The sequence below is a fragment of the Haematobia irritans genome, chromosome 5 (genome assembly GCF_050003625.1).
Source record: "Haematobia irritans isolate KBUSLIRL chromosome 5, ASM5000362v1, whole genome shotgun sequence".
Lineage (NCBI taxonomy): Eukaryota > Metazoa > Arthropoda > Insecta > Diptera > Muscidae > Haematobia > Haematobia irritans.
Genome location: NC_134401.1, coordinates 8,146,683 through 8,171,249, shown reverse-complemented (window position 1 = coordinate 8,171,249; position 24,567 = coordinate 8,146,683). Strand labels below are relative to the sequence as shown.

General features: G+C 30.3%; 2 protein-coding genes across 4 annotated transcripts; both read left to right on the top strand.

The window, feature by feature from the left end:
• Positions 1 to 5,789: 5,789 nt before the first annotated feature.
• Positions 5,790 to 14,717, top strand: HmgD (High mobility group protein D). 2 transcript variants are annotated; one of them, XM_075313410.1, is made up of 3 exons: positions 5,790 to 5,931; positions 13,679 to 13,925; positions 14,007 to 14,717. In XM_075313410.1, exons 2-3 carry the CDS (start codon positions 13,776 to 13,778, stop codon positions 14,184 to 14,186), a joined length of 330 nt encoding a protein of 109 aa, XP_075169525.1. In that variant the 5' UTR covers positions 5,790 to 5,931; positions 13,679 to 13,775; the 3' UTR covers positions 14,187 to 14,717. The 2 variants fall into 2 exon arrangements, with proteins under 2 accessions (XP_075169525.1, XP_075169526.1); XM_075313411.1 differs by lacking the exon at positions 5,790 to 5,931 and adding an exon at positions 13,098 to 13,260.
• Positions 5,790 to 23,441, top strand: LOC142241631 (high mobility group protein D-like). 2 transcript variants are annotated; one of them, XM_075313412.1, is made up of 3 exons: positions 5,790 to 5,931; positions 22,321 to 22,537; positions 22,626 to 23,441. In XM_075313412.1, the coding sequence occupies exons 2-3, from the start codon at positions 22,388 to 22,390 to the stop codon at positions 22,800 to 22,802; spliced, it is 327 nt and encodes a 108-aa protein (XP_075169527.1). In that variant the 5' UTR covers positions 5,790 to 5,931; positions 22,321 to 22,387; the 3' UTR covers positions 22,803 to 23,441. The 2 variants fall into 2 exon arrangements, with proteins under 2 accessions (XP_075169527.1, XP_075169528.1); XM_075313413.1 differs by lacking the exon at positions 5,790 to 5,931 and adding an exon at positions 20,409 to 20,580.
• Positions 23,442 to 24,567: the final 1,126 nt, after the last annotated feature.

Sequence of the window (24,567 nt, the reverse complement as noted above, 5' to 3'; positions counted from 1 at the left end):
CTTACCGGTCCATTTCTTGAGATGAATTGTTCTCCGAAGTTTTCCCTCAAAATGGCCATAGAATCGCGAGCTGTGTGGCATGTAGCGCCATCTTGTTGAAACCACATGTCAACCAAGTTCAGTTCTTCCATTTTTGGCAACAAAAAGTTTGTTAGCATCGAACGATAGCGATCGCCATTCACCGTAACGTTGCGTCCAACAGCATCTTTGAAAAAATACGGTCCAATGATTCCACCAGCGTACAAACCACACCAAACAGTGCATTTTTCGGGATGCATGGGCAGTTCTTGAACGGCTTCTGGTTGCTCTTCACTCCAAATGCGGCAATTTTGCTTATTTACGTAGCCATTCAACCAGAAATGAGCCTCATCGCTGAACAAAATTTGTCGATAAAAAAGCGGATTTTCTGCCAACTTTTCTAGGGCCCATTCACTGAAAATTCGACGTTGTGGCAGATCGTTCGGCTTCAGTTCTTGCACGAGCTGTATTTTATACGGTTTTACACCAAGATCTTTGCGTAAAATCTTCCATGTGGTCGAATAACACAAACCCAATTGCTGCGAACGGCGACGAATCGACATTTCACGGTCTTCAGCAACACTCTCAGAAACAGACGCAATATTCTCTTCTGTACGCACTGTACGCATTCGTGTGGTTGGTTTAATGTCCAATAAAGTAAACTGAGTGCGAAACTTGGTCACAATCGCATTAATTGTTTGCTCACTTGGTCGATTATGTAGACCATAAATCGGACGTAAAGCGCGAAACACATTTCGAACCGAACACTGATTTTGGTAATAAAATTCAATGATTTGCAAGCGTTGCTCGTTAGTAAGTCTATTCATGATGAAATGTCAAAGCATACTGAGCATCTTTCTCTTTGACACCATGTCTGAAATCCCACGTGATCTGTCAAATACTAATGAATGAAAATCCTAACCTCAAAAGAATCACCCTTTATTAATTACAGTGGGCGTCAACATAAAGTGCATAATGTGTTGGCTTTAAAAAATGTTTTTCTTCGCTAAGCTTTTATTTTTATTTGGAGATTTAAATACTCTTTTTGGCATACCAAACAAACAATTTAATTAAATCGCAAATATAAAGGCTAAAAAAAAACAATGTATGTAATTTGAAGCAAATTCGTATATACACTTTATTATGACGCCCACTTTATAAGCTATTATTATAATTTCTACATAAATATAAAAAAAAGAAAATTGTTATAAACAATTATAGAACGTAATGTTAACATGAAATGCTAATACAAAATTAAAAAAAAAAATTAAATGTTTTTTTTTTTTTTTTCAAAGCACTTGCTAGGCTAGCCTCAAATATTGTTTACTTAATTTCTAATTAAAATATTGCACTTTTTTATTTTTAAACTCCATACATAAAATACAAATGTGTCTTAATTGTAATAAAAAATTTTAAAATTTGTATAGTACTAATCCCTTGTATATGAAAGGTGTCTATAAAATTTTGAGAAAAAAATTGTTACGATATAATCAACCCGTATATTTTATTACTTTTTATTACGTTTGTCAATTAAATAATACATAATATTTCATTGGATTGCATATACTGTTGAATTCATTAAGAAAGTTTTTTTTGTGTCTCTTCTTTTTTTGTTCGAATATTAATTTAAATTTTCCTGTTATTTTAAATTATGTATTCTATTGTCAAAACTCATAAGCTATAAATACTCTTTTGCTGTGCAAATAATTCCTCAGAAATACTGGTTTTTGCATATTAAAAATAATTGTGAAATTAAATCTACACACAAAAAAAATTTCTGATTCAATAACGAAATTGATTGTTCCAATTAATTTTTTAATTAAAATGTCTTCAATCACAGAAATGATAGTATCAATTAAAAAATTAGTTGACAACCAATTAAAATATTAATTGATCCAATTAAAAAAATTAATTGATACTATTAATTTGTGTGATTGTTTTTTGTTTCAATTAATTTTTTTTTTTAATCAATTAAATTTTTAATTGAATATATTTTAAAACTCAATTAAAATTTTAATTTGAAAATTTTTCGTGAAATTTGTTTCTGTGTAGTAATCGATTTATAAAATGTCAAATTTATATGCCAAAAAGTTATGTATTAATATTTAACAAAATACTTTTACGTTTATGTAATACAATCTGTATTATTTTATATACAATTCTTCATGCACTCTTAGATAACAATAATGGCAAAAACCGACTGCTATCTATCCATTCGAATTACAGCTATTTTTAGAATGCATCATTTTCCAAAAAAAAAAACCTATAAATGATTGTTTTATAAACCATTGTTTATTAATGATTATTTATTATTTACCTTTATTCTTTTTTCTTGTCAGCTAAGTTTGTTGTAGAGGAAACGATTTTGTAGTCGAACGGCAATAGTATGTTCACTTTTCAGCTGAAAACTGTTGAAAGACCTGACTTTGTTTCTTCTGTTATTGTTAACTATTTGAGTGTTCAAAATACAATCTGCATTGCTTTACATATAATTCCTTATATATCAATTGTGTATTAATTCATCCATCTGATTATATTATCCATCGCATTTGTTTGCAATTTGATCCAGAAATATAAAAGACAAAATATTTTTTGCAAATGTTAAGAATTGTGCATTTTCATAAATTTCATGCTTGCATTTTTAAACGTAGCATTCATACTTACTTTTATGTATTAGTTTTTTTTTTTTTAAATATTTTTAACAATATATGTATCCCTATTTTTTTTTTTAAATAAATATATGTTACACTTTAATTGATATGTTACATTTATTTTTTTTTTATCATTTGGGATAACAGCAAAGGTAAAAACAGCCGTTAAGAACCTGTTTTCAATATGATATAACAACAGATTTTAATAATAATTAAAAAATGTCGAATAGAAAATAAAATATTTTTTTTATTTAATCGTCAAATATTTTAACTTCTGGTTGCTCCGGAAGCATTAATAATTTTGTACATTTAAATTGAAATTTATCCCTCAAGTTCCCAATATCGTGCTAAAACTGCAATTTGTTCACGGTTACTTATCTTTAATAATTCGTTACAAAAAAATAAACTTTTCAATAGTTGCTTTTCATCATGCACACATCAAGTTTTAATAAAATTTACCAAAAGATTTTAATTTGATTTTGCTTTTCTGATTTTTTTATCGATTTTAGCGGCTAAGCTCGAGCTTAATACCCACCATTTAGCCTAGTACTAAGACCACGTTTTCGCACGAAACACTGCAATACTCCATATAAAAAACCTTTGCGCGGAATAACTTGGAAATATTTTTTTCCAACAGTAATAATGCAACGCTGAAATTTTCGCACGGAAAAATAAACAGTCATATTATTTCGCATAAATAAGATGTTTGGGACCAGAGAATGAAGCCGACCCATTTTTGTCGGTGGCGGCTGACACTAAAGTTTTACCTCTGGCGGCTTGACGGCTAAGCCGATATAAATTTGTCCATTCGGCGGCGCACAATCATCCATTATAAAATCAATTTGAAGTTATGCGCTTTACAGACTATCAGTTATTCCGGACGACAGTGCTCGTGTCGCACATATCCCATATATTGTGCATATTATAAGTTAAGTCCGAAGGCATAATCGATACTCCTGCATGTTTATGGGATCGATAACACATTTACCGATTATTTAGTCATCGCCGACAAGTCGTATCGATCCGACACATTGTAAGATTCTTTACAAACACCGACATTCCGTCCGGAATAACTGATAGTCTGTAAAGCGCATTATTCGAATGGTAATGAGATTAGTTGTACAACCAATCTTACAATCAAATTTACATTTAGTTAAAATTTTCTGAGCTAAATATTTGCAAAAATGTTATAGCAGTTTGAAATTGATTGATTGTGGGTGGAAGGTTCAACATTTTGGCAAAAATACTACAATTATTATTATATTTTTCTGATTTAAATCGATATTTTTGATTAATTGGCGGCTTAATTTGAGTCGACATATTCGGCGGCGGCGTCGACTGGCAAAAAATGGTCGGCTGCGACTGAAATCAGCGGCGCGACTCGGCGGCTTCATTCTCTGTTTGGGGCCCTATTCAAAATCGGACATCAAATTTATTCCAAGATCACTTAGTGTATACGGTCTTTAAGCATATTTACAAACTTTAGATGGTATGGTAACTCTAAAAATAAAACCAACAAAGCAGTCAAAATGGAAATAGATAAAAAACAAAACTTATTTCCCTGTCAATTATCCGCAACAACAATACCAAAAAAATAACTTATTTCCAACAAATAAAGAAAAATATTGTTATCGGCATTTTACTACCATAAGAATTGTATGAAAAGACTGTATTATTGGCTTGCTACAGGATTTGTCGCAAAAGCTGCATACCGGGCTTAAAGCCCCGTATGCACCTCCAGCGGAAGTTTTGTTTACGTGGCAATAACACAGTTTTGCAATGGGATCGATAACACATTTACCGATAGGTTAGGTATGAGGCTGAGGCTCACTTAGACTATTCAATCCATTGTGATTTCACAGTGGTAAACTTCTCTCTCTCTCTCTTATCACTGAGTGCTGCCCGATTCCATGTTAAACTCAATGACAAGGGACCTCCTTTTTATAGCCGAGTCCGAACGGCGTTCCACATTGCAGTGAAACTACTTAGAGAAGCTTTGAAACCCTCAGAAATGTCACCAGGTGGGTGAGGTGGGTAACCCACCGCTGAAAAACTTTTCGGTGTTCGGTCGAAGCAGGAATCGAACCCACGACCTTGTATATGCAAGGCGGACATGCTAACCATTGCACCACGGTGGCTCCCACATTTACCGATTAATTAGTCATCAACGAATTGTCGTATCGATTGGACACACTGTAAGATTCATTTACCGATTTTTTAGACATCAACAAATTGTCGTATCGATTGGACACACTGTAAGATTCTTTACAAACCCAGACATTCCGTCCGGAAAAACTTATAGTCTGTAGAACGCATGATGGGTATCGGTAATTTCCGTTAGAGAGGCATACCGCCCTCTATTAAGAAACACATAGTAAACTGCCGTATCGGCTCTGAACAGGCAATTTTTCTCACGGCTTGGCTATACAGTACTAAAGAAAAAAATCGGCGTTTGGATGATGTTACCGACTGTTTGTATTTTCTCCCATCGTGACCGGGTTCTATGTATTTCGTATAAAAACAAAATGTAAACAATCGATAATAACGCCCCGCATGATTATATAGAAATGCTATCTACATAGTTTGCGGACATTTCCGCTAGAGGTGCATACAAGGCTTGCAGAAACAAATTGAAATAAATCCCGGTCTGCAAAAATTCTTGTTGCTTGCCAATAATGCAGTTTTGTCATGTATCTTAACAATAGATAACAACTCCTCATGGAATTTTCTGTAGCAAAAATACTAATGGACTTTTTATGGCTAGCCTAGAGGGGCATAACGGACTTTATGCCGGTAAAAAGAGATGAGTTTTTGACATGAAAATCATTTTATTTTCGCAGCTACTTTTTGTTAAATAATTATTATTATATTTAAGCATTTGAGATTTCTCAATTTTTGCTTACGGTCTTTTTCATTCAATTTTTCCAAAATTTAACCCCATCCTTTTAATGAAATTTTATTTTGCAGATTTCTTAGAAAATGCCAAAATCTGAGTAAAATTGCCAAAATCTTCATCTAAATGACAGCTTTGACAAACAAATTGCCAAACCACACAATCTGGCACCGTATCAAAAATCAAGTGAATGCCTGGAATACTTTCCCAACACTATTAAGAAGTACAGTCAGAGTAAGCAGTCCGCGGCTTTCAGTCTTAAGTTTTCTCTAAAAAGTTAAGTTTTAAAAGTTATTTTATATAATAATTCAAAAAAAGGACAAGTTTTCGAAGACATTTAGTTCGGTTGAACAATAATTGGAATACAAGGTAAGCGCTTACGTTGAAAAAATTTAGAATAGAAGACATTGCAATTGCCATAAGAAATATCAAAGCATTTACTTGAACAAATTTGCTTTCCTTGGGATTTGCAATACGTGTATACGATTAGTGTGTTAATTTTATAAGAAAATTATTAATTTGTCCAAAAAGAGGAGAAAGTATACCAAGTCTTTGTTTCAATATCAAATAATATTATCATGGCATTTTTTTTTTCAACAAATTTGCAAAAATGTGGTCATTTACCCTTTTCTCTAAATGACGCTTTTGTAGTCTCTGCCAGCCATATTGATTTTTGTGTGTTCGTTTTTTGTTTTTTTCATCCAACCGGTTTGCACCTTCTCCGACAAAAGCAAATCATCATTAATCAATCACACTAAACATTTTTGTTTAATGAAATTATTTATATTAAATACCGGCAAATCCCCAAGAATATTATGCCTATAAATATCTATAGTCGGACATTACAAACAATATTTTAATTTGGGGTTTCTTTATGAGAGCGTCGCTTGGTATTGTTATCGTAGTGTGTGTGTGTGAGTGTTGGATTTCTCTTACATTTCTCGTTATTTATTTGGCGCCATTTTTCTCCCATGCTGTAATCTTAAGAGATTGTATATGATTGTATTCGAAGAGATTACTATTAAGAGAGCCATGCGTATGGAACTGTACCAGGGCTGCCAATAAAATTTCAAGAAATATCGTCACTTTTTTTTCGAAGAAATCTTCATAATCGGCACTTGTATTTTAAAAATCGTCAAAAAAATCGGCAATGAAATAAAGCATGTTTTTTGGTTAAAAACAAAACAAAATACATATTTATTTCTTCATATAAAACAAAAAACGAAAATTGACGTGTACAACTGTACATTTCAATAGAAAAAGTATAACGAGTTCAGTTTTGTATAAAAATAACATAAAAAAACATTTTTATGCAATGCTATGCTATACAATTAAAAAATATAAAAAATTTATTATTCTAAAATATAGTTACTAATTCGGTAAAATTTTTATCTAAAAATAAAAAATTCTTGATCTTTATCATGATCAAGGTAGATCAAGATTGATCATACATAACGAAAGCTGAGTTGTTTTTATCTAAGTTTGCAAGTTTGTAATTTTTGTTTTAGTTGCCAAATCTGCAATTATGAACCGATGAGTCCATGAATTTTACTTTGCTGTATATAACTGCATAAGACCTATAAACAAGGTCGCATGTCAACGGCTATAGGCCAGCCCGTCGACTCACTTGGGATCTAAAAACTTGCAAACTAAAAGGAAAACACTACAGCTTTTACATCGAGAAATAATATGTTGATATCTTTATCTATTCAAAAGTTACATAATTATTTTCATTAAAAGCGTTTTGGAACCACTGTGCGATCGTCTTTAAATTTAACTCAAAATAATTGTTTAAGCACCTTTAAAATACGCAAAAATTCTCCGAAATGGGTTCAGATTTAGATTTAGCTCCCATATATATGTGTTATAAAAGTATTAAGAAACTTTTTACGAAACACTCATGTATTAACCGATCTTTTTCAAATTTATCACAGGGTAATACTTGGACACCCTTTGGATTTGGAAAATATCAGATTTAGACAAAGCTCCAATACGTATTTTCTTTATTACGGGCATATAAAAGAAGTGCGAAGTATCTGCCACATCGTATGAGATCTGGTTTATCTCCCAAATTTATTTTAATAATACCCCTCAAATGCTTAGGTTTACTAATTCAGTAGGGGTAGTTTAGGGTATCTCTCTTTTGCTGGATTTTTGTAAATGAACGCCTTCCAGTAAAAGTTTTTGAGCGGAGCTAATATCGTCATTTTCGAAGCAAAAATCTGCATTTTCTATTTTTTGAGCAAAAAATCGTTAAAATGCCGATAAATCGCAAAATTGGCAGCCTGTACTGTACTCTTGTTTAGGTATTGAATACTTTGCCCAAAAGCAGAAAACAGATGGGTAGAATCAATTATTGAATTTATACGCATTTTATATGGAAGTGGTAGGTATTAGGTTTAGCCGCTGTAATCAAAAATAAATCTGTAGAAGCAGAATAGAATTGTCTTTTTCGAAAATTTTCATTATATAGGCCGGTATTAGGTTCGCATTATCGCGCCTAAAAGGCCATTTTTTCACGGTAACTTTTGCTTAATAATTCATTGTAAAGAAAACAAACATTTTTATTTGTTGCTTTGGATCTTTCCACATCAAGTTACAATAAAATTAACAACAAAAAGACAGCTTATTTGCTGTTTTTACAGATTTATTTTTGATTTTAGCAGCTAAACTCGTATTTAATACCCACCTTAACTTCGGAAATAATCCATTTTGAAAAAGTATATTCTAAAATGAAATATTAAACTTTTCTTAAAGTTTCATGTTGAGTATGATAAAGGTGAATTTTTAAATGAAAGTAACTGAAATTACTATTTTTAGTGCGATGTGAATTAGTGCCAAATTTCATAAAACAAATATGTTAATTTTCGTGCATTGTTAGAGCTCGAGTCCTTAACTGGAATTACAATTATCCTACTCAAATTTTTCTCTAAAAAAAAATCTCAATGTCTTATTATTTATCGTGTCGATAAAACATCTGATCCCATACAAACATTTTACTAAACGGTGGTCTATCCTCCGGTTACGTATTAATCGGAGGTTGAGAAACTGGCCATAAAAATTAAAATATTCAGCGCATTTTATTATCTTCATAAACCTTGGGTATACGAACGAAACTGGAATTGAATCTTTATATGCAAAGGCGATCAATTTTGTTGTGTGCAAGTCATGGGTTCCAATCACGATTGCCACTCAAGCCAAAACTAATCTACCAAAATTAGGAGAACGATTTACCAAAAAAAAATTTTGTCCAAATTTTATTTCTATAGAAAATCTTGTAAAATTTTTATTTCTATAAAAAAAATTTGGTCAAATTTTTATTTCCTTACAAAAATGTTGTTAAAATTTTATTTTCATAGAAAATTTTGTCAAATTTTTATTTCTCTAAATATTTTGTCAAAATTTTATTTTCATAGAAAATTTTGTCAAATTTTTATTTCTCTAGAATATTTTGTCAAATTTTTATTTCTCTAGAATATTTTGTCAAAATTTTATTTTCATAGAAAATTTTGTCAAATTTTTATTTCTATAGAAAATTTTGCAAAAGTTTTATTTCCCTAGAAAATTTTGTCGAAATTTTATTTCTATAGAAAATTTTGTCAAAATTTTATTTCTATAGAAAATTTTGTCAAAATTTTATTTCTATAGAAAATTTTGTCAAAATTTTATTTCTATAGAAAATTTTGTCAAAATTTTATTTCTATAGAAAATTTTGTCAAAATTTTATTTCTATAGAAAATTTTGTCAAAATTTTATTTCTATAGAAAATTTTGTCAAAATTTTATTTCTATAGAAAATTTTGTCAACATTTTATTTCTATAGAAAATTTTGTCAACATTTTATTTCTATATAAAAATTTTGTCAAATTTTTATTTCTATAGAAAATTTTGTCAACGTTTTATTTCCATTGGAAAATGTTGCCAAAATTTTATTTCTATATAAAAATTTTGTCAAATTTTTATTTCTATAGAAAATGTAAAATATTTGTTTCTATAGAAAATTTTGTCAAAATTTTATTTCTATAGAAAATTTTGTCAAAATTTTATTTCTATAGAAAATTTTGTCAAAATTTTATTTCTATAGAAAATTTTGTCAAAATTTTATTTCTATAAAAAATTTTGTCAAAATTTTATTTCTATAGAAAATTTTGTCAAAATTTTATTTCTATAGAAAATTTTGTCAAAATTTTATTTCTATAGAAAATTTTGTCAATATTCTATTTCTGTAGAAAATTTTGTCAAAATTTTATTTCTATAGAAAATTTTGTCAATATTCTATTTCTATAGAAAATTTTGTCAAAATTTTATTTCTATATAAAAATTTTGTCAAATTTTTATTTCTATAGAAAATGTTGTAAAATTTTTATTTCTATAGAAAATTTGGTCAAAATTTTATTTCTATAGAAAATTTTGTCAATATTCTATAGAAAATTTTATCAAAATTTTATTTCTATAGAAAATTTTATTTCTATACAAAAATTTCGTCAAATTTTTATTTCTATAAAAAATTTTGTCATTTTATTTCCATAGAAAAATGTTGTCAATTTTATTTCTATATAAAAATTTTGTCAAATGTTTATTTCTATAGAAAATGTTGTAAAATTTTTATTTCTATAGAAAATTTTCTCAAATTTCTAAGAAAATTTTATTTCTCGAAAATTTTGTCAAAATTTTATTTCTACATATTTTGCAAGATCTACCAAAACATCAAAAGTTCTACCAATCTACCAAACAAACAAATCTACCATTTTTGGTAGGTTTTGCAACGTTGGTTCCAATGTGATTGGAAATCAAGAAGTTTATTTAATTTTTTTTGTTGTGAAAATTTTGGAATGAATAAAAGTTAGAGTAAATAAGTAAATTTTTTTTTGGAAGAGTGTTGTTATGTATTTGTTGTTTAAAGCGAATTCAATGAAAGTCGACATTTTTAAAAGGTAAGTCCAGTTTATTACTTATTTGTATTGTTTTCTTTTTTTTTTAATTGCATTATTAATTTTTACCCTGTTCATTAAATCATACATAATACCTCATTCACATCACACTTCCAAAATCCACTTTAACTAGATTTCAGCTGCAATTTCTCTTATATAAAATGTTTTTCAAATTCACTTTTAGTAGATTTTAGAGCCTAATACGAATTTTGCATAACATTAATTTCACTCACATTTTTTTTAATATACAGTTAATTGCTACAAAAATTTAAATTTAATCTTCGCTGACTTTACTTTTGGTGGTAGTTCTGTTTTTGAGGACATCTAATGATATATATTTTTACCAAACGGTTCCTTTTTCCATCCGCCTTCATTTTTTTTCTTTTTTTTTGTGATCATTTCGCCAAAACGTCCACCAATTTGGTCCCTCAAATTCATCTTCGTGATAATTTCGCCAAAGTTTCCATCAATTTGGTCCCGCAAACAACATAGTATCGTCTTGGTTTGGATATGTGAGACTTCTTGTCATTTCCAAGAGATTGGAAAAGGGTTTGGAATGAAGTTTATTTAGAAGAATTAAGATGTTTCATTTTACGAAAAAATTCATCTAAGTATTTTCCACAGTAGTTTATTGCTTAAATCAACAAAAAGGATTCCAAATCCCCGGCGCCATGAGAACATGGCCTACAAAAAAGGACATAGCCTTTAGAAAAAGTTACGTATTATTATAGTCTACTTCTCGTTTCAACTCGATAAACGTGGCCTTGGTCCATCGATACTCCACATTTTTTTCTTTATATCCTTTCCGAGGAATACATTATATCGAGGACTTCAAAATAACTTGGAAAAATCGAATAAATACCTCCTAATTAGACAGAAATTTTGGAAAATGAAACGATTCTTTTCAATAATTCAATCTAAAGCCCTCTAAGCTCTAAATCTGCCATTTAACTCAAAGTAAAGCCCTGTAATAATAAACCTTTCTCCGTGTATTCAATGTGGATGACTTTAAAGCGGTCTTCATCACCTTCCAGGCCGTTGGGACAGAACACTTCTCCATTTTATATCGTGTCATAAAAACAGGTGAAAAAAATACTACTAGCCGGAGGTCTCCCTGGATGTTGTGGAATGTTGTATTAATTTTAAAGTTTAGCATCCACTGTGGACATAGTATTGATATTTTTTATTTTCAAACAAGGGGGGAAGGCTGACTTTGACCCCTAATAATTACGGACAAAGGTGTTTAACATTGAAATATGATATATTCATTCCATGCTTTCTATTTCCCCTGGAAACGGAGACTGATATATAAATTGTAAGGTCGCACATTTATCCATTTTGTTGTGATCCATAAATTCTAGCCGATAAAAAGAATCCAAAAATTACACACTTTTTTGTTGTCTTTTTCAATCATATTTCATGCAGAGGGAAAAAGGCTAAAGGCTGATGCCAAATAAATGAACACACACATGGTATGAAAGCAAGCGATGGTTCACAGCTCATCAGAAATTCCAAATGTGGGCAAAATATATATATTGGCGCGAAAAATATGTAGCAGAGTATCATCTATCTTGCCAATGTTGTTCTTCCAACTTCAAAACATCTTCCGATGGTCTCTGATAACCAAACAATAATACCGCCAATGCCATCCAGCCCTGATGGCATCTCTCGCTCTCGATGTTTTTGTTTTTATTCTGTTTTGCTTTTAAATTCTGTCATATATTCGACGAGTTCTACTGCATGCATCAGCCCTAAATTGGATAATTTTTGCTTTGCTTGCCCTCCTCTACGTTGGAAGAACGATGAAAATGCATCATTCGTTTGAAAAGCAACGAGTGGGTATATAGAAATTCTGTGTGTCTTTGCCCTTATGGTACAGCCTTTTGACTCTCTTATTACAAAATAAAACTCTAGAGGACATTTAAAAGGACACACTTCCTTCGTTGGTGTAAAGAGTTCAAAAATACTCTCAGCAGCCAGCCGGCCATTAGTTCGCTCTATAATTTTAGGAAAAAAGAGTTTCCGTTCCTTTGAAAGTACAGAACCCCACAAGCTTGTCTGAGTTGCTGGTGCTGTACTTTAGGAACACAAACATCCTAAATGTGTTTTGTATTCTCTTTCCCATATATTCGCCATGTACCTACTAAAGCAATTCTCCTGGTATGGTATTTAATGGTCCTGACTGACTGGCTGGCTCTTGTGTTTGCTGTGTGACACATACAATGTGTGTGGAATTCACAAGACCCATCATCCATAAGCCATTGCACAGAATATTTTATAAGTCCTAATTGATAGCTAAACTGCAAGCAGGCAGTCAGACATGAGAAGGTTTATCGCATCTGCTGTTTTTAGGGGTTTTACATGTTGCCTTGCCTGCTTGCCTGTCCCTGTGTAGTTGAGTTTGGTTGATATTTCCCTTTTGGATAGTAGGTAGTGAAATATAGCACATACAATTCTGTTGTACAATACCTACTTGCCAAAGCCACACATTGATATTACTCTTAACCACCATCGTAGTCGTCATTATGGGTATACAAATGTTCGTTTATTCTGCGTTCTATGGAGATACTTTGCTTAGTCAGTATCATACCTAAATGTTGAGTTAACTGCTCTACAGTACAGTTGAAGTTCAGGATCTCAAGACAACAGTTCGACAAGGAAATATTGTGTGAAACCATCTTTTGAGCTGTTGAAAATTTCAATAAAAATATTGAAATTTTATTTGAAATTGTTTGAAAGTGTGTTACGCAAGGAACAACTTTGAAAAAGTGAGTGTGTGCAAAAAAAAAAATAATAATTTTAATTTGTTTAAACAAATGTATTTGGGCTATATAGTAATCAAGAATTTTAAAAACAAATTGAGTAAATTTAAATTTTTTTAAATAATGGTTACGGTAATAAACCACATTTTAAAACTCGAATCCAAAAAGGCGCCAAACCAAACATCTACAAAGAATAACATTTTTTTTGTATTGGGAAAAGTCACATAATTCTCTTGTTTTCAGTAACCAAAAGAAAATTTTTAAGAATCTGCAAGCTCTGGATTTAGTGTTATTGGTTCTCCAAAATTCTTGCTATTTTTTTAACATCACCATCAACCATCACCATTTTTATTATTTAACATACATTCATGCACTCAACTCCAACTTACGCTTCCTTCATCCTTCTTCTTGTTTTTTTTTCTAGCTAATTTCAAAATCATACTCTTGAGTATCCTTAATCTTTCTAATTTAATACACCACATCACCTCCCCACATCCCCCAAACCCAACGACACCAATAATATGGGTGATAAACCAAAACGTCCACTCTCCGCTTATATGATCTGGTTGAGCTCTGCCCGCGAGCAAATCAAAAAAGAAAATCCCGGAATCAAGGTTACCGAAATTGCCAAAAAGGGCGGAGAGTTATGGCGTGCCATGAAAGACAAATCGGTAAGTTTGCGATTAAATTTTCATAAAAATTTGAAATCGTTAACACATTTTCCACACATTATTTTTTATTCTCCAAAATAGGAATGGGAGGCAAAGGCTGCCCAAGCTAAAGAAGACTACGAGGATGCTTGCAAAGATTTTGAAGCAAATGGCGGTAGTAGTGCGAATGGTTCAGCCAAGAAACGGGGCAAGGCTGGCAAAAAACCAGCTAAAAAGAGCAAAAAGGCTGACTCCGAGGAGGAAGAAGATGAGAGCGATTAAACGTATTTACTAGATTATAGTTAAGACTACAATCCCCCTACTCTAAGCACCCCACAGTCCCCCAATTGTTAAGTGTATTTAATTTACTTCAACAAAACAAAGAAAACCACCGCCATCAAAAATTCTACAAATCAACACCTAAACCTGTATTTAACAGAGAGCCATGTTAGCAATTTGAACGCCACAAAAATATGTCTCTCAATTCCTTTTGATTATAATACAATAATTTTATGTAAATGTACCTTAAAAATCCATAATTTTTACTAAACAAAAATTGTCATTTTTTATATGTTTTATGAAATGAGTGGTTTTGTTGCTAACTTTTGCTCCTGCGCTTATTGCTATTGGCGGTTGTTACAATAAGCCCCCGTTTGCGAATCATAGGACTATAGGATACATCTTAAAAATCCATTGTTTAGGAGTGAACACTAATTTGTAATGGTTTCTTCTTTGCATCATTTTGTACAAATTTAGTTCTTAATTTAAATGAAAAAATAAAATAAAAATAAAATATATTAAACACCAAAACAATTATACAATTTTTATTTTTATCAGGTTTGGGAGGAATTTCGAGTGAAAATATTCACTCACAACCTAAGATCTATAAGTTGTAATCCCAGATTTGTACCGAAACTATGGCCAATAATGATGGCGACATTTTCATCCCTATAAAATGCCTAATGCACGTTGTGCCCACCTGCCAATGAAACTAAAAAACATCAAATTGTGAACTTTGGTATAAAAAAATTCCAAGCAGTTAATAATGATCTTGTATAGCTACTTTACAATATAAATTCCTTCTAAAGTCGCTATATAAATTGTTTTGAACATAGGTATACATTTAATACAAACTAGAGTTTTTTTTATTACAAGGCAAATATTTGCAATGTGAAAAATTTCTCCAAGGTCATGGTAGTGGACCGTTTCTATACTAATGTAGTGGACACTCAAGGTCGCCTAAATTTTGTCCACATCTAGGACGTGTCAACTTATGGGAAGTTACTTTTAATGTGATAATATAGCAAGCAGCAGTCATGAAAATTGTCTACTTTCTATTCTATACTTATATAGAAAATTTTGTCAAAACTTTATTTCTATAGAAAATTTTGTCAAAATTGTATTGCTGTAGAAATGTTGTCAAAACTTTATTTCTATAGAAAATTTTGTGAAAATTTTATTTCTATAGAAAATTTTGTGAAAATTTTATTTCTATAGAAAATTTTGTGAAAATTTTATTTCTATAGAAAATTTTATCAAAATTTCATTTCATTATTTTTCATGTTTGCCTGATACTGAAACAGGCAACGTCCAAATGCATGATATTTTAATTTTACAATTATTATTCGATCTTTTATGTAAGAGGGAAATTCCTAGATGTTTTCTCCATAAGGAGTAGTTAGCATAAAGGGCCCAACATTGAGTTATCTATCCCAGCCAGATCTATACTAAAGGCTGTGGAAAGGTTCATTCGCCCGAACCGAAACATGTACAGTCTTGGCGTGTATAGATTTGTATCTGCCAATTTCTTTTCAATGACTGTTAATCGGGTTCCTTAATCTAATTTGTCCATAAAAGCTCGAATAATAATTGTAAAATTAAAAAAATTTAATTTCTATAGACAATTTTGTCAAAACTTTATTTCTATAGAAATTTTTGTCAAAATTTTATTTCTATAGAAAATGTTCGCAAAACTTTATTTCTGTAGAAAATTTTGTGAAAATTTTTATTTCTATAGAAATTTTTGTCAAAATTTTATTTCTGTAGAAAATTTTGTCAAAACTTTATTTCTATAGAAAATTTTGCCAAAATTTTACTTTATAGAAAATTTTGTCAACATTTTATTTCTATATAAAATTTTTTTCTATACAAAATTTTCGCAAAACTTTATTTCTGTAGAAAATTTTGTCAAAACTTTATTTCTATAGAAAATTTAGTCAAAATTGCATTTCTATAGAAAATTTTATCAAAATTGCATTTCTATAGAAAATTTTATCAAAATTTCATTTCTTAAGACAATTTTATCAAAATTTCATTTCTTTAGACAATTTTGTCAAAAATTTATTTCATAGAAAATTTTGTCAAAATTTTATTTCTATAGAAAATTTTGTCAAAATTTTATTTTTTAGAAAATTTTGTCAAAAATTTATTTTATAGAATATTTTGTCAACATTTTATTTCTATAGAAAATTTTGTCAAAATTTTATTCTATAGAAAATTTTGTCAAAATTTTATTCTATAGAAAATTTTGTCAAAATTTTATTTCTATAGAAAATTTTCGCAAAACTTTATTTCTATAGAAAATTTATTCAAAATGTAATTGCTATTAAAAATTTGTGAAATGCCTCTTAGTTGAAGAGGAATATTTTGCAAAATCTACCAAAACATAGAGAATATTACAAATCTACAATTTTTGGTAGAAATCTACCATTTTTTGGTAGAATTCTACCAACTGTGGCAACCGTGATTCAATACCCATCTTCTTCGGTCGAATACCAAAAAGTTTTTCAGTAATGCTGATGACTTTTTTAGTGTTTTAAAGCTTCTTTAAGGTTTTTTGCAACTCGGAAACTTGGTTATAAAAGGGGGTCACTCCCTTATAATTGAGATAAAACATGGGGTCGGGCATCACTCAGTTCACCACTCTGGTGTCACTATGGAATGAATACTCTGAGCCTGAAATTAAAGGCTGCCATTATACCTAACCTAAAAATTGTCAATATAATGGCCTATAGTTATTGGAATTGAAAAAAAAAAAATAAAGACTTGTAGCCCTCACATATGTAAATAAATTTATTGACAGTTTATCGAAGGAATTTCTATGGTAAAAGTAGGCTTGAAGTTTTCTTTAACTTTGTGGCATATGGGTGGTATTCTTTTCTCCAAAATTTATAGTTGATTTTTATTAAACCAACTATAAAGGAGCCTTTCAAAAGTTATAGACTATACAAAAACAATTGTAGAATTACCGAATGTTTACGTATTCCTGAGTCTTTTCCAAATTTGTAGTACTCTTCTTCGCTTTTTTTTTAACTCTGCTCCTCAATACTGACCTCGATTTTCTTCCGGACCCAAAATCAAATTCAACTTCGATGATACATAGAAATTTTTAAAAATAAAAATAAAATTTTTACTTACTCTTGCATTACATAAGCCATTTTCGTGATTAGCAAATGATAGTTATTTGAGAATTTTCTCTGCATTATTGGACATGGCAATATGATGCAGCGTAGTAATGAATTTTCCGAACAGGGTCCAAGTTTTAAGTAAATCAGCAAGAAAAAGGCATCCTAATAACACAATGAGGTCACATACAGTCGAACATCTCAGAAATTTTGTCATCATTTGAAAGGAGTCCTCTTATGAGAGGTTAGGTATAGTGGCAGCCCGATATATCTGACTCACTTAGAATATTCAGTCCATTGGTGAACTTCTCTCTTATCACTGAGCTGCTGCCTCTACCACACCTTAAAGAGCGGTGTGGTAGAGGATCGTATGAGCTTTCAATCTTTTGTAAATTTTTAAGTCTCATCAGTTATCTTTTGGTGGTTGACCCGAGCTTTTCATATAAATACTCGGGTCAACCACGGTATTTATATGAGAAGCTTCGTTTTAATAGATCGACCAGGGTAAAAAAATTGTTCCAATGCGGTATCGAAGCCTAGTCTCTGAGTGGCATTTCTTTGTTTACACCATACGTCTCTGGAATAACCTTCCTAATAATTTCCAGCAAACTAACAACACAATGAAATTTAAAAAAATTATTTTTTGGTCATTACAATCATTTACACATATAGTTTAACTGTTTTTTTTGCTTGATACTTTAAATTGAATTATTTAATAATTACTTTGTTCTAAACACACAAATGTTGAAAACTTTTTCAATTTATTAAACCTTTCAATTAAATTTTAAACATATTTTCATTTTCATTTTTATAAAAATGTTGTAATCATTTCTTTATGTTTTAATATAAATTATTATTATCGTGATTCCTTTTAGCCTTTTTAAATTTTTAACGGAAACTGTGTTGTTTTGTATTATAATAATGTTATTATTATTATCATTATTCATTTCTGATTTATAACGGATATTGTTTTTTTATTAAAATTCCTATACTTTAATTATAAGACTTTAATCTTGTTGTACAGGATAGACTTAAATAAATAAATAAAATATTTAAAATTTCCAATAATGCGCTCATTTATACCCATAACTTTTATTCGGAACTACAATATCGTTCTTATAAATCTTCTCAAATTTGTACATCAAAGGACCTGATCCTGTAAGACGAGTCTATTTATTTATTCTTTCTTTCCGAATCTAAGCGACATGGTCATGTATGGATTGCAAATCTACAAAAACATTACAACTGATTTTAAATTATAAAAAATAAAATTATCTTACTGGAAGGAATCACATACAAGCGAATAAACTGTAATGAAAGCAAATAATTATGTAATAATATTATTTGTTAACATATTATTACATTAATATTTGTTTATCTTTTTCATTTGTTGTAAAATCTTAACCCAACTGTACTTGATGATTATATTTTCATCTCCTACTGTGCATTATATTTGTTTTTAGTTTTTTGCTTTCTTTCAATTTTAAATATAAGAAATGGCGAAAATGACCGTTAAAAATTAAATGCTTGGGTTGAAAATTATACAATGTGTGGAAGTTAGTCTTCCAGTTAGCTAGCAGCATTCTTTTCTTTCGTTGGAATATTAAAATATACATATGTATAGAGTGGTATGATATAAAACGCAGCAAATACATTTATGTCTAAATGGGATATATACCCCTGGAACAGAAGAGACAAATGAATAAAAAAAAAACAATAAATTAATGCCTTTGCCTGCCGTTCGTTAAGTTACAGTTCATACAAAAGGTATATCAATACATTGTCTCCTTTTTTGTTGTACTCGCAACTCTGTGACACAGATTTGGTGGTTCGTGTACTACAACAACAATGCTGCTGCTGATATTATTGTTATCTGTAAAATTTGACAATACTGGAAAAGACCTAATTTTACCACCTCTGTGTGTTGTGTTAACTAACAGCAGCATTTTTGTGTGAAGATGAGAACTCTTGTATACATCAACATGATTGTGTGGTAAACAGCAAGCTCTTTTTCCCTTTGTATTATCTAGAGTTTTGTTTTTGAAAATTTTAACATTTCGACAAGATTTCAACGACATGACAACGAAGATGAAAGCAGGCCCCATTACGAAATTGCAATTTCATCGTGTTTCGCTGTTACTTCCTTTCTCGGCTGTTCGTTCCTCTGCTAACCAAAGCAGCGTTTTGTCGACCATCAACCCGTCGTCGGCGTTATGTATGCCTTGGTGGTGTGTAATCACCGAAAATGTATAGCAATATGATGCCCGAAGTCAGCCACAAGCAGAGTGGGAAGAGTGATAATAAAAATATTTCATAGGCTAGCCGAATATGACGGCCGAATACTTTAGTTATAGTCAAACTTCTCAGAAGAGAATACCTAAATTTAGTAAGCTTATGATAGGGTAATATTAATGTCATAATATAGCAAAGGTCTCATGAAAATTGCCCACTTTTGAGACATGTCTGCTTTTCAAATTGTCCAAAAATACCACATTATATCTTTCAAGATTTAAAAAAGTATTCGTGGCAACCCTGATGACAATATGGGAGAAATTAATTTTGATATTGGGTTTTTTGCCGAATCCAATAATAGGCTAAGCTCTTAAAACGCAAACATACACATTTTCACCATTGTGCTGTTTGATGAGAAACTCGTCGAATACGAATGGCGGGCCTTTGCCCCTAACTGGGATATCTGCCTGCCTTTGTGCTATGGTTCACACAGACGGTCTGCTTGGCTGAGTGTTTCGTTTTTCATTGCTTAACTCGCTACTTTTATATGGCATTACTAAAAGGCCACACTCTGTATACATGGGTTTCTTTCAATATCTCTATCCATTCATCCATTGCTTTGTGTATGCCTGCCTTTGCTTGTTTTAACCACCATTGTATATTTTTCGGTTTGGTATGCTTGCTTGCTTTAGAGAAGAGCCCCGTGAACATACATGGCGCAGGCAAATACACACAACTTTCATATAATCTGTGTGTGTACTTCATGCAAACCGCCGCCATACAACCACTCTATAACTCTACTAAGGTTATTCAGTTTGCATGACTCGCACCTAAACGTAAAGCATTTTACTCAGCAGTACAGTTGAAGTTAAGGATCTCAAGGAAACAGTTCTACCAAAAGATTTTGCTTAGCAATCAGAATTGTTGAAATAAAATCTAAAAAAAAGAGAAAATACTTAAATAAAAAGTAGAAACCAAAATTTGGAGGAGTTGTTTAAAAGTGTATAAAATTTAAACAAATACAACAAAACTTTGAAAGAGTGAGTGTAAAATATAAAAATTGTTTAATATTATAAGAATAAAAATTATTGATAATCGCAAAGAAAAATTAAATAGCGCGCCCATAAACATTTTTTGAAGAGAGCTAAAGGCATTTATTTCAATACACAGTGAAATGTAGTTTTATGAAAATTAATTTTTTCATCCAAAAGTGTATACCGTTTTGTTTAATTATCTCGCTCGCAAAACTAAAGTACATCCTAAAAAAAATTCAAATCTCATAAATAATTTAACGTATTTTTTTTATCGAGATTCTGCTCTAACAACGTGTACGTGTATTCGTTCTGGTTAAATATTAACATTTTGTTTTCTCTTCTCGTACATTGAAATTGTATAACGTTTTCATCTAGTAAATAAAAACCAACATTTTCTTTATTTTAAAGTATCGGTTGAAAATTGTATACGCCACATTTAGTTGTTAAAGCATACATTTTCTCTCTCTCTTAAGAGAATATCTCTTATCTTTGTAAAAAAAATGGCGCGAATGTTCTCAATGCTCCAATTGATTGGTTGACAGATTTCTCGATATGCCTTGATAAAAAGAAAAATCAAACTGAATTTAATAAAAGAAAGCTTTTATTTTGTTGAAATTGTACAAATCTTTAAGGAAAATTATCTTTTTTTATTGAATTTCAGAAATACGGCATTTTTTGGAGTATTTTAGACGTATTTTTATGATTAAGTGTGTATACATATGAGAAATTTTTTTGTTTTCGTTATAAATGAGCGCGGAAATGAAACGAAAACCAACGAGTAGTACAGCAAACAGAAATGTACAGCAACTGGATAGTCAAAGGGTGTATTAGTTACATTTTATGAATAAACAATACAGAAAGTGAAGCAAATAATTGCAATTTAACTAAAACTAATAATTAATTTTAAAACAAATGGAAATATAACCATTTAAATTAGCATTAAAATTTGATAAACAATACCATAATAACTAAAAATATATTAAAATTGATACGGATAAATCCAGTACATGTTGGAATATCTATTGTATAGTTTTAAATTATTTTTGTTGTTTTTTTGGCGGGTTTTTACTACTAAAAGTTTCGCATAAAGATTGCCTAAACCCGGACTTGGACATTATAGGTTTAAAAATAATCGTGGTGTTATGACCAAGAACATAAATAAAAATATCATAAATATGCCCCATATAAAACAATACGTAGATAAAATTTTCTAAGCTTCTAAAGGGTATTGGGCTCTCTTTTTGTGATTACTTTTTTAAATTAGAGTTCGATATTAAGCAGACAACTTTCTTTTTCATCTTGATTTCGTAAACATTTAATAGGAAAAAACTTAGCGCAAAAATAAATTGATTTTCAACTAAAAAAATGAACATAGTACCGGCCTTATAAGACATTCTACACTATTAGATTCTATAATTTGAATTTAAACTTATACCTCATTCACATTACACTTCCAAAATCCACTTTACCCAGATTTCAAATGTTATTTGCCCTATAAAAAAAGGGATTCCGAATCTACTTTTAGTAGATTTTGAGCCTAATGTGTATGTGTAATCTGAGAGATCAATCTTTTAACTGACGTGCAAACGATAGCATTTACTATGATCTCAAATAAGTTCTATAATCTGGTAAATTGATGTAGGGGGGTGGTCTACTATTCCCATAACCCAAAACTAATTTAGCCCTCTGCTTTTTTTTTTTTTATAAATAATATACTAACATTATTTTTTTCTTCTTTATTTACAGCATCTTTCACAGGCACTCTACATTTTTTAAACGTTTGACAAGTTTTTACAAATAAACAACAGCAAATATGACTGAGAAACCAAAACGTCCTCTCTCTGCCTACTTCATCTGGCTCAGTTCTGCCCGCGAACAAATCAAGCGTGATAATCCCGGTATCAAAGTGACAGAAATCGCCAAAAAGGGTGGTGAAATTTGGCGTTCAATGAAAGACAAATCCGTAAGTTGTTAATTTTTTTTTTTTTTAGCCCCACAATCTACGAGGAATTTGTTTTAATATTTAATACATATTATCTTGTTTTTTCAAGGAATGGGAAGCCAAGGCAGTTAAAGCTAAGGAAGATTATGAAAATGCTGTCAGACAATTCGAAGCCAATGGTGGCTCAACAGCGAATGGTTCTGGCAAGAAACGCGGTAAAGCAGGCAAAGCACCAGCGAAAAGAAGCAAGAAGGCAGATTCAGAGGAAGAAGACGAGAGCGAATAAACTATTAACTTAACTTTTTTCTACTAAGTAAACAGCAGCAGCAGCAGAGCAAATCCCCTCATTATTTGATATGTAAAATAATAACTTCTTAACAAAGGCTAAACTTTTTGTCACAGCCCAACTAGCCAACCAATTAACAACAATATTTCTTCTGTATTTTTTTAATTTTCGACAATGTTAAAATTGACTTTTAAAAGGCCTATGTTTTGTTATAATGTCGTTGTTGTTTTCACTGTAAGTGATCAAGTAATTTCCAAATCGCATTACAAGGATAACGACAACATCCCACAAAAGAAAATGAAACAAAACACCTCGTGTAAAGGGCATACAAACAAATAAAAAATCTCTTCTTTATAATGCTTAATTTTAAGATATTTACTCTTAGAAAACTACAAATTAATAATTAATAGTTTTTGAAATGTTTAAATGTAAATGATGGTTGTTTTCCACTACCACCATATGTCCATAATCCGGAACCAATATGTAACACACGAGCAATGTGTGAGTATCTTAAAAAAAAAGCGAAAACGGTTTGGGACAAAAGAAGCGAAGAAATTAATCTTAATTTTAATTTAAACGTAAAACGAGAAAAAAAAACGAAAAATATATATAAAACCTTAAAAAACAACAAAAACTGAACTTGAAAAAGTATTTTTTTTGCAAGCATTTTAACTGAAAGTTTCTTGGTTTTTTTTATTTATTCATTACCATGAAAAATCTTAAGGGGAGGGAAAAGGAAAGTTATTCCCCTGAAGCAATACAAAAACAAATATATTCCACCGCCAACTAAGAAGAGAGAAATGCAAAATATTGAAGACTGCTGCTTGTTTTTTTAAGTACATAAAACCACAAAAAACCAAACTTTTTTTGTATAGAAAAAGAAATAAAGATAAAAAAGAAAGTTGTATAACTCTTGTTGTTAAAACGATATGCATTTATTTAAAATTTAAACATAGTAATATAACAACACAATACACACACACATATACTTGGACTTTAAAATCTTTTAGACTTTTGTTTCTTTTCGCCCAACCAAACCCAATCTTCTTATTTGTAAGAATTTGTGAATTATAGAGAGAATTACTCTAAGGCAATTTTGAAGACGATGTCAAAATATTTTGTATGTCCATAAGAAGGAAAACAAATAGTAAGAGTAGAAAATGTAATTTCATTTTATTGCATTAGTATTTTTTATATTCATATGTCAGTTCATATGTATTCATAGTATTTTCAATACTTTTTTTTTTATCATATTTGAATATATTTCAGGAGTAAGAGATCTCTGCAGATTTTTTTCCAAACATTTAAAATGCAGAATTCTTTTTCTCATCAATGACCGGTTTAATTAAATATTTATGTATGTATATCCGATCTGTTGGTCAATAAAATCGCCCCGCCCTCTATAGTATATGTTTCGTAAAATGTGAGTTTATAATAATTTTCTTTCTTTCATTTCTTTTGTTTATTAATTAGTCATTTCATTGGACATAAATGTATTAATATTAATTAATAACTATACATACTTAAAAGAAGAAACAAAAATTTATAAAACAAATAAAATTTTAAAGAAAAAAATATAAAAACATGAAATTTGCATTTTCATTTTATGGAAAGAACGAAAGGACATATAACATTGCTAATAATATATTTTTATCAAGATTGCCCCCTTGATAAAAAGATATTTTGGGATATATTAAAGTTTTTGGTTATTTCACAATTCGTTACATTGGGTTAACAGCAAACATTTGACAATAACGATATCTGC

Bases quoted from the DNA above. Each gene is read 5' to 3' on its own strand.
- HmgD (XM_075313410.1), top strand. From the start codon at position 13,776: ATGGGTGATAAACCAAAACGTCCACTCTCCGCTTATATGATCTGGTTG. The intron at 13,926-14,006 runs GTAAGTTTGCGA...TCTCCAAAATAG, and splicing joins GTGCCATGAAAGACAAATCG to GAATGGGAGGCAAAGGCTGC.
- LOC142241631 (XM_075313412.1), top strand. From the start codon at position 22,388: ATGACTGAGAAACCAAAACGTCCTCTCTCTGCCTACTTCATCTGGCTC. The intron at 22,538-22,625 runs GTAAGTTGTTAA...TGTTTTTTCAAG, and splicing joins GTTCAATGAAAGACAAATCC to GAATGGGAAGCCAAGGCAGT.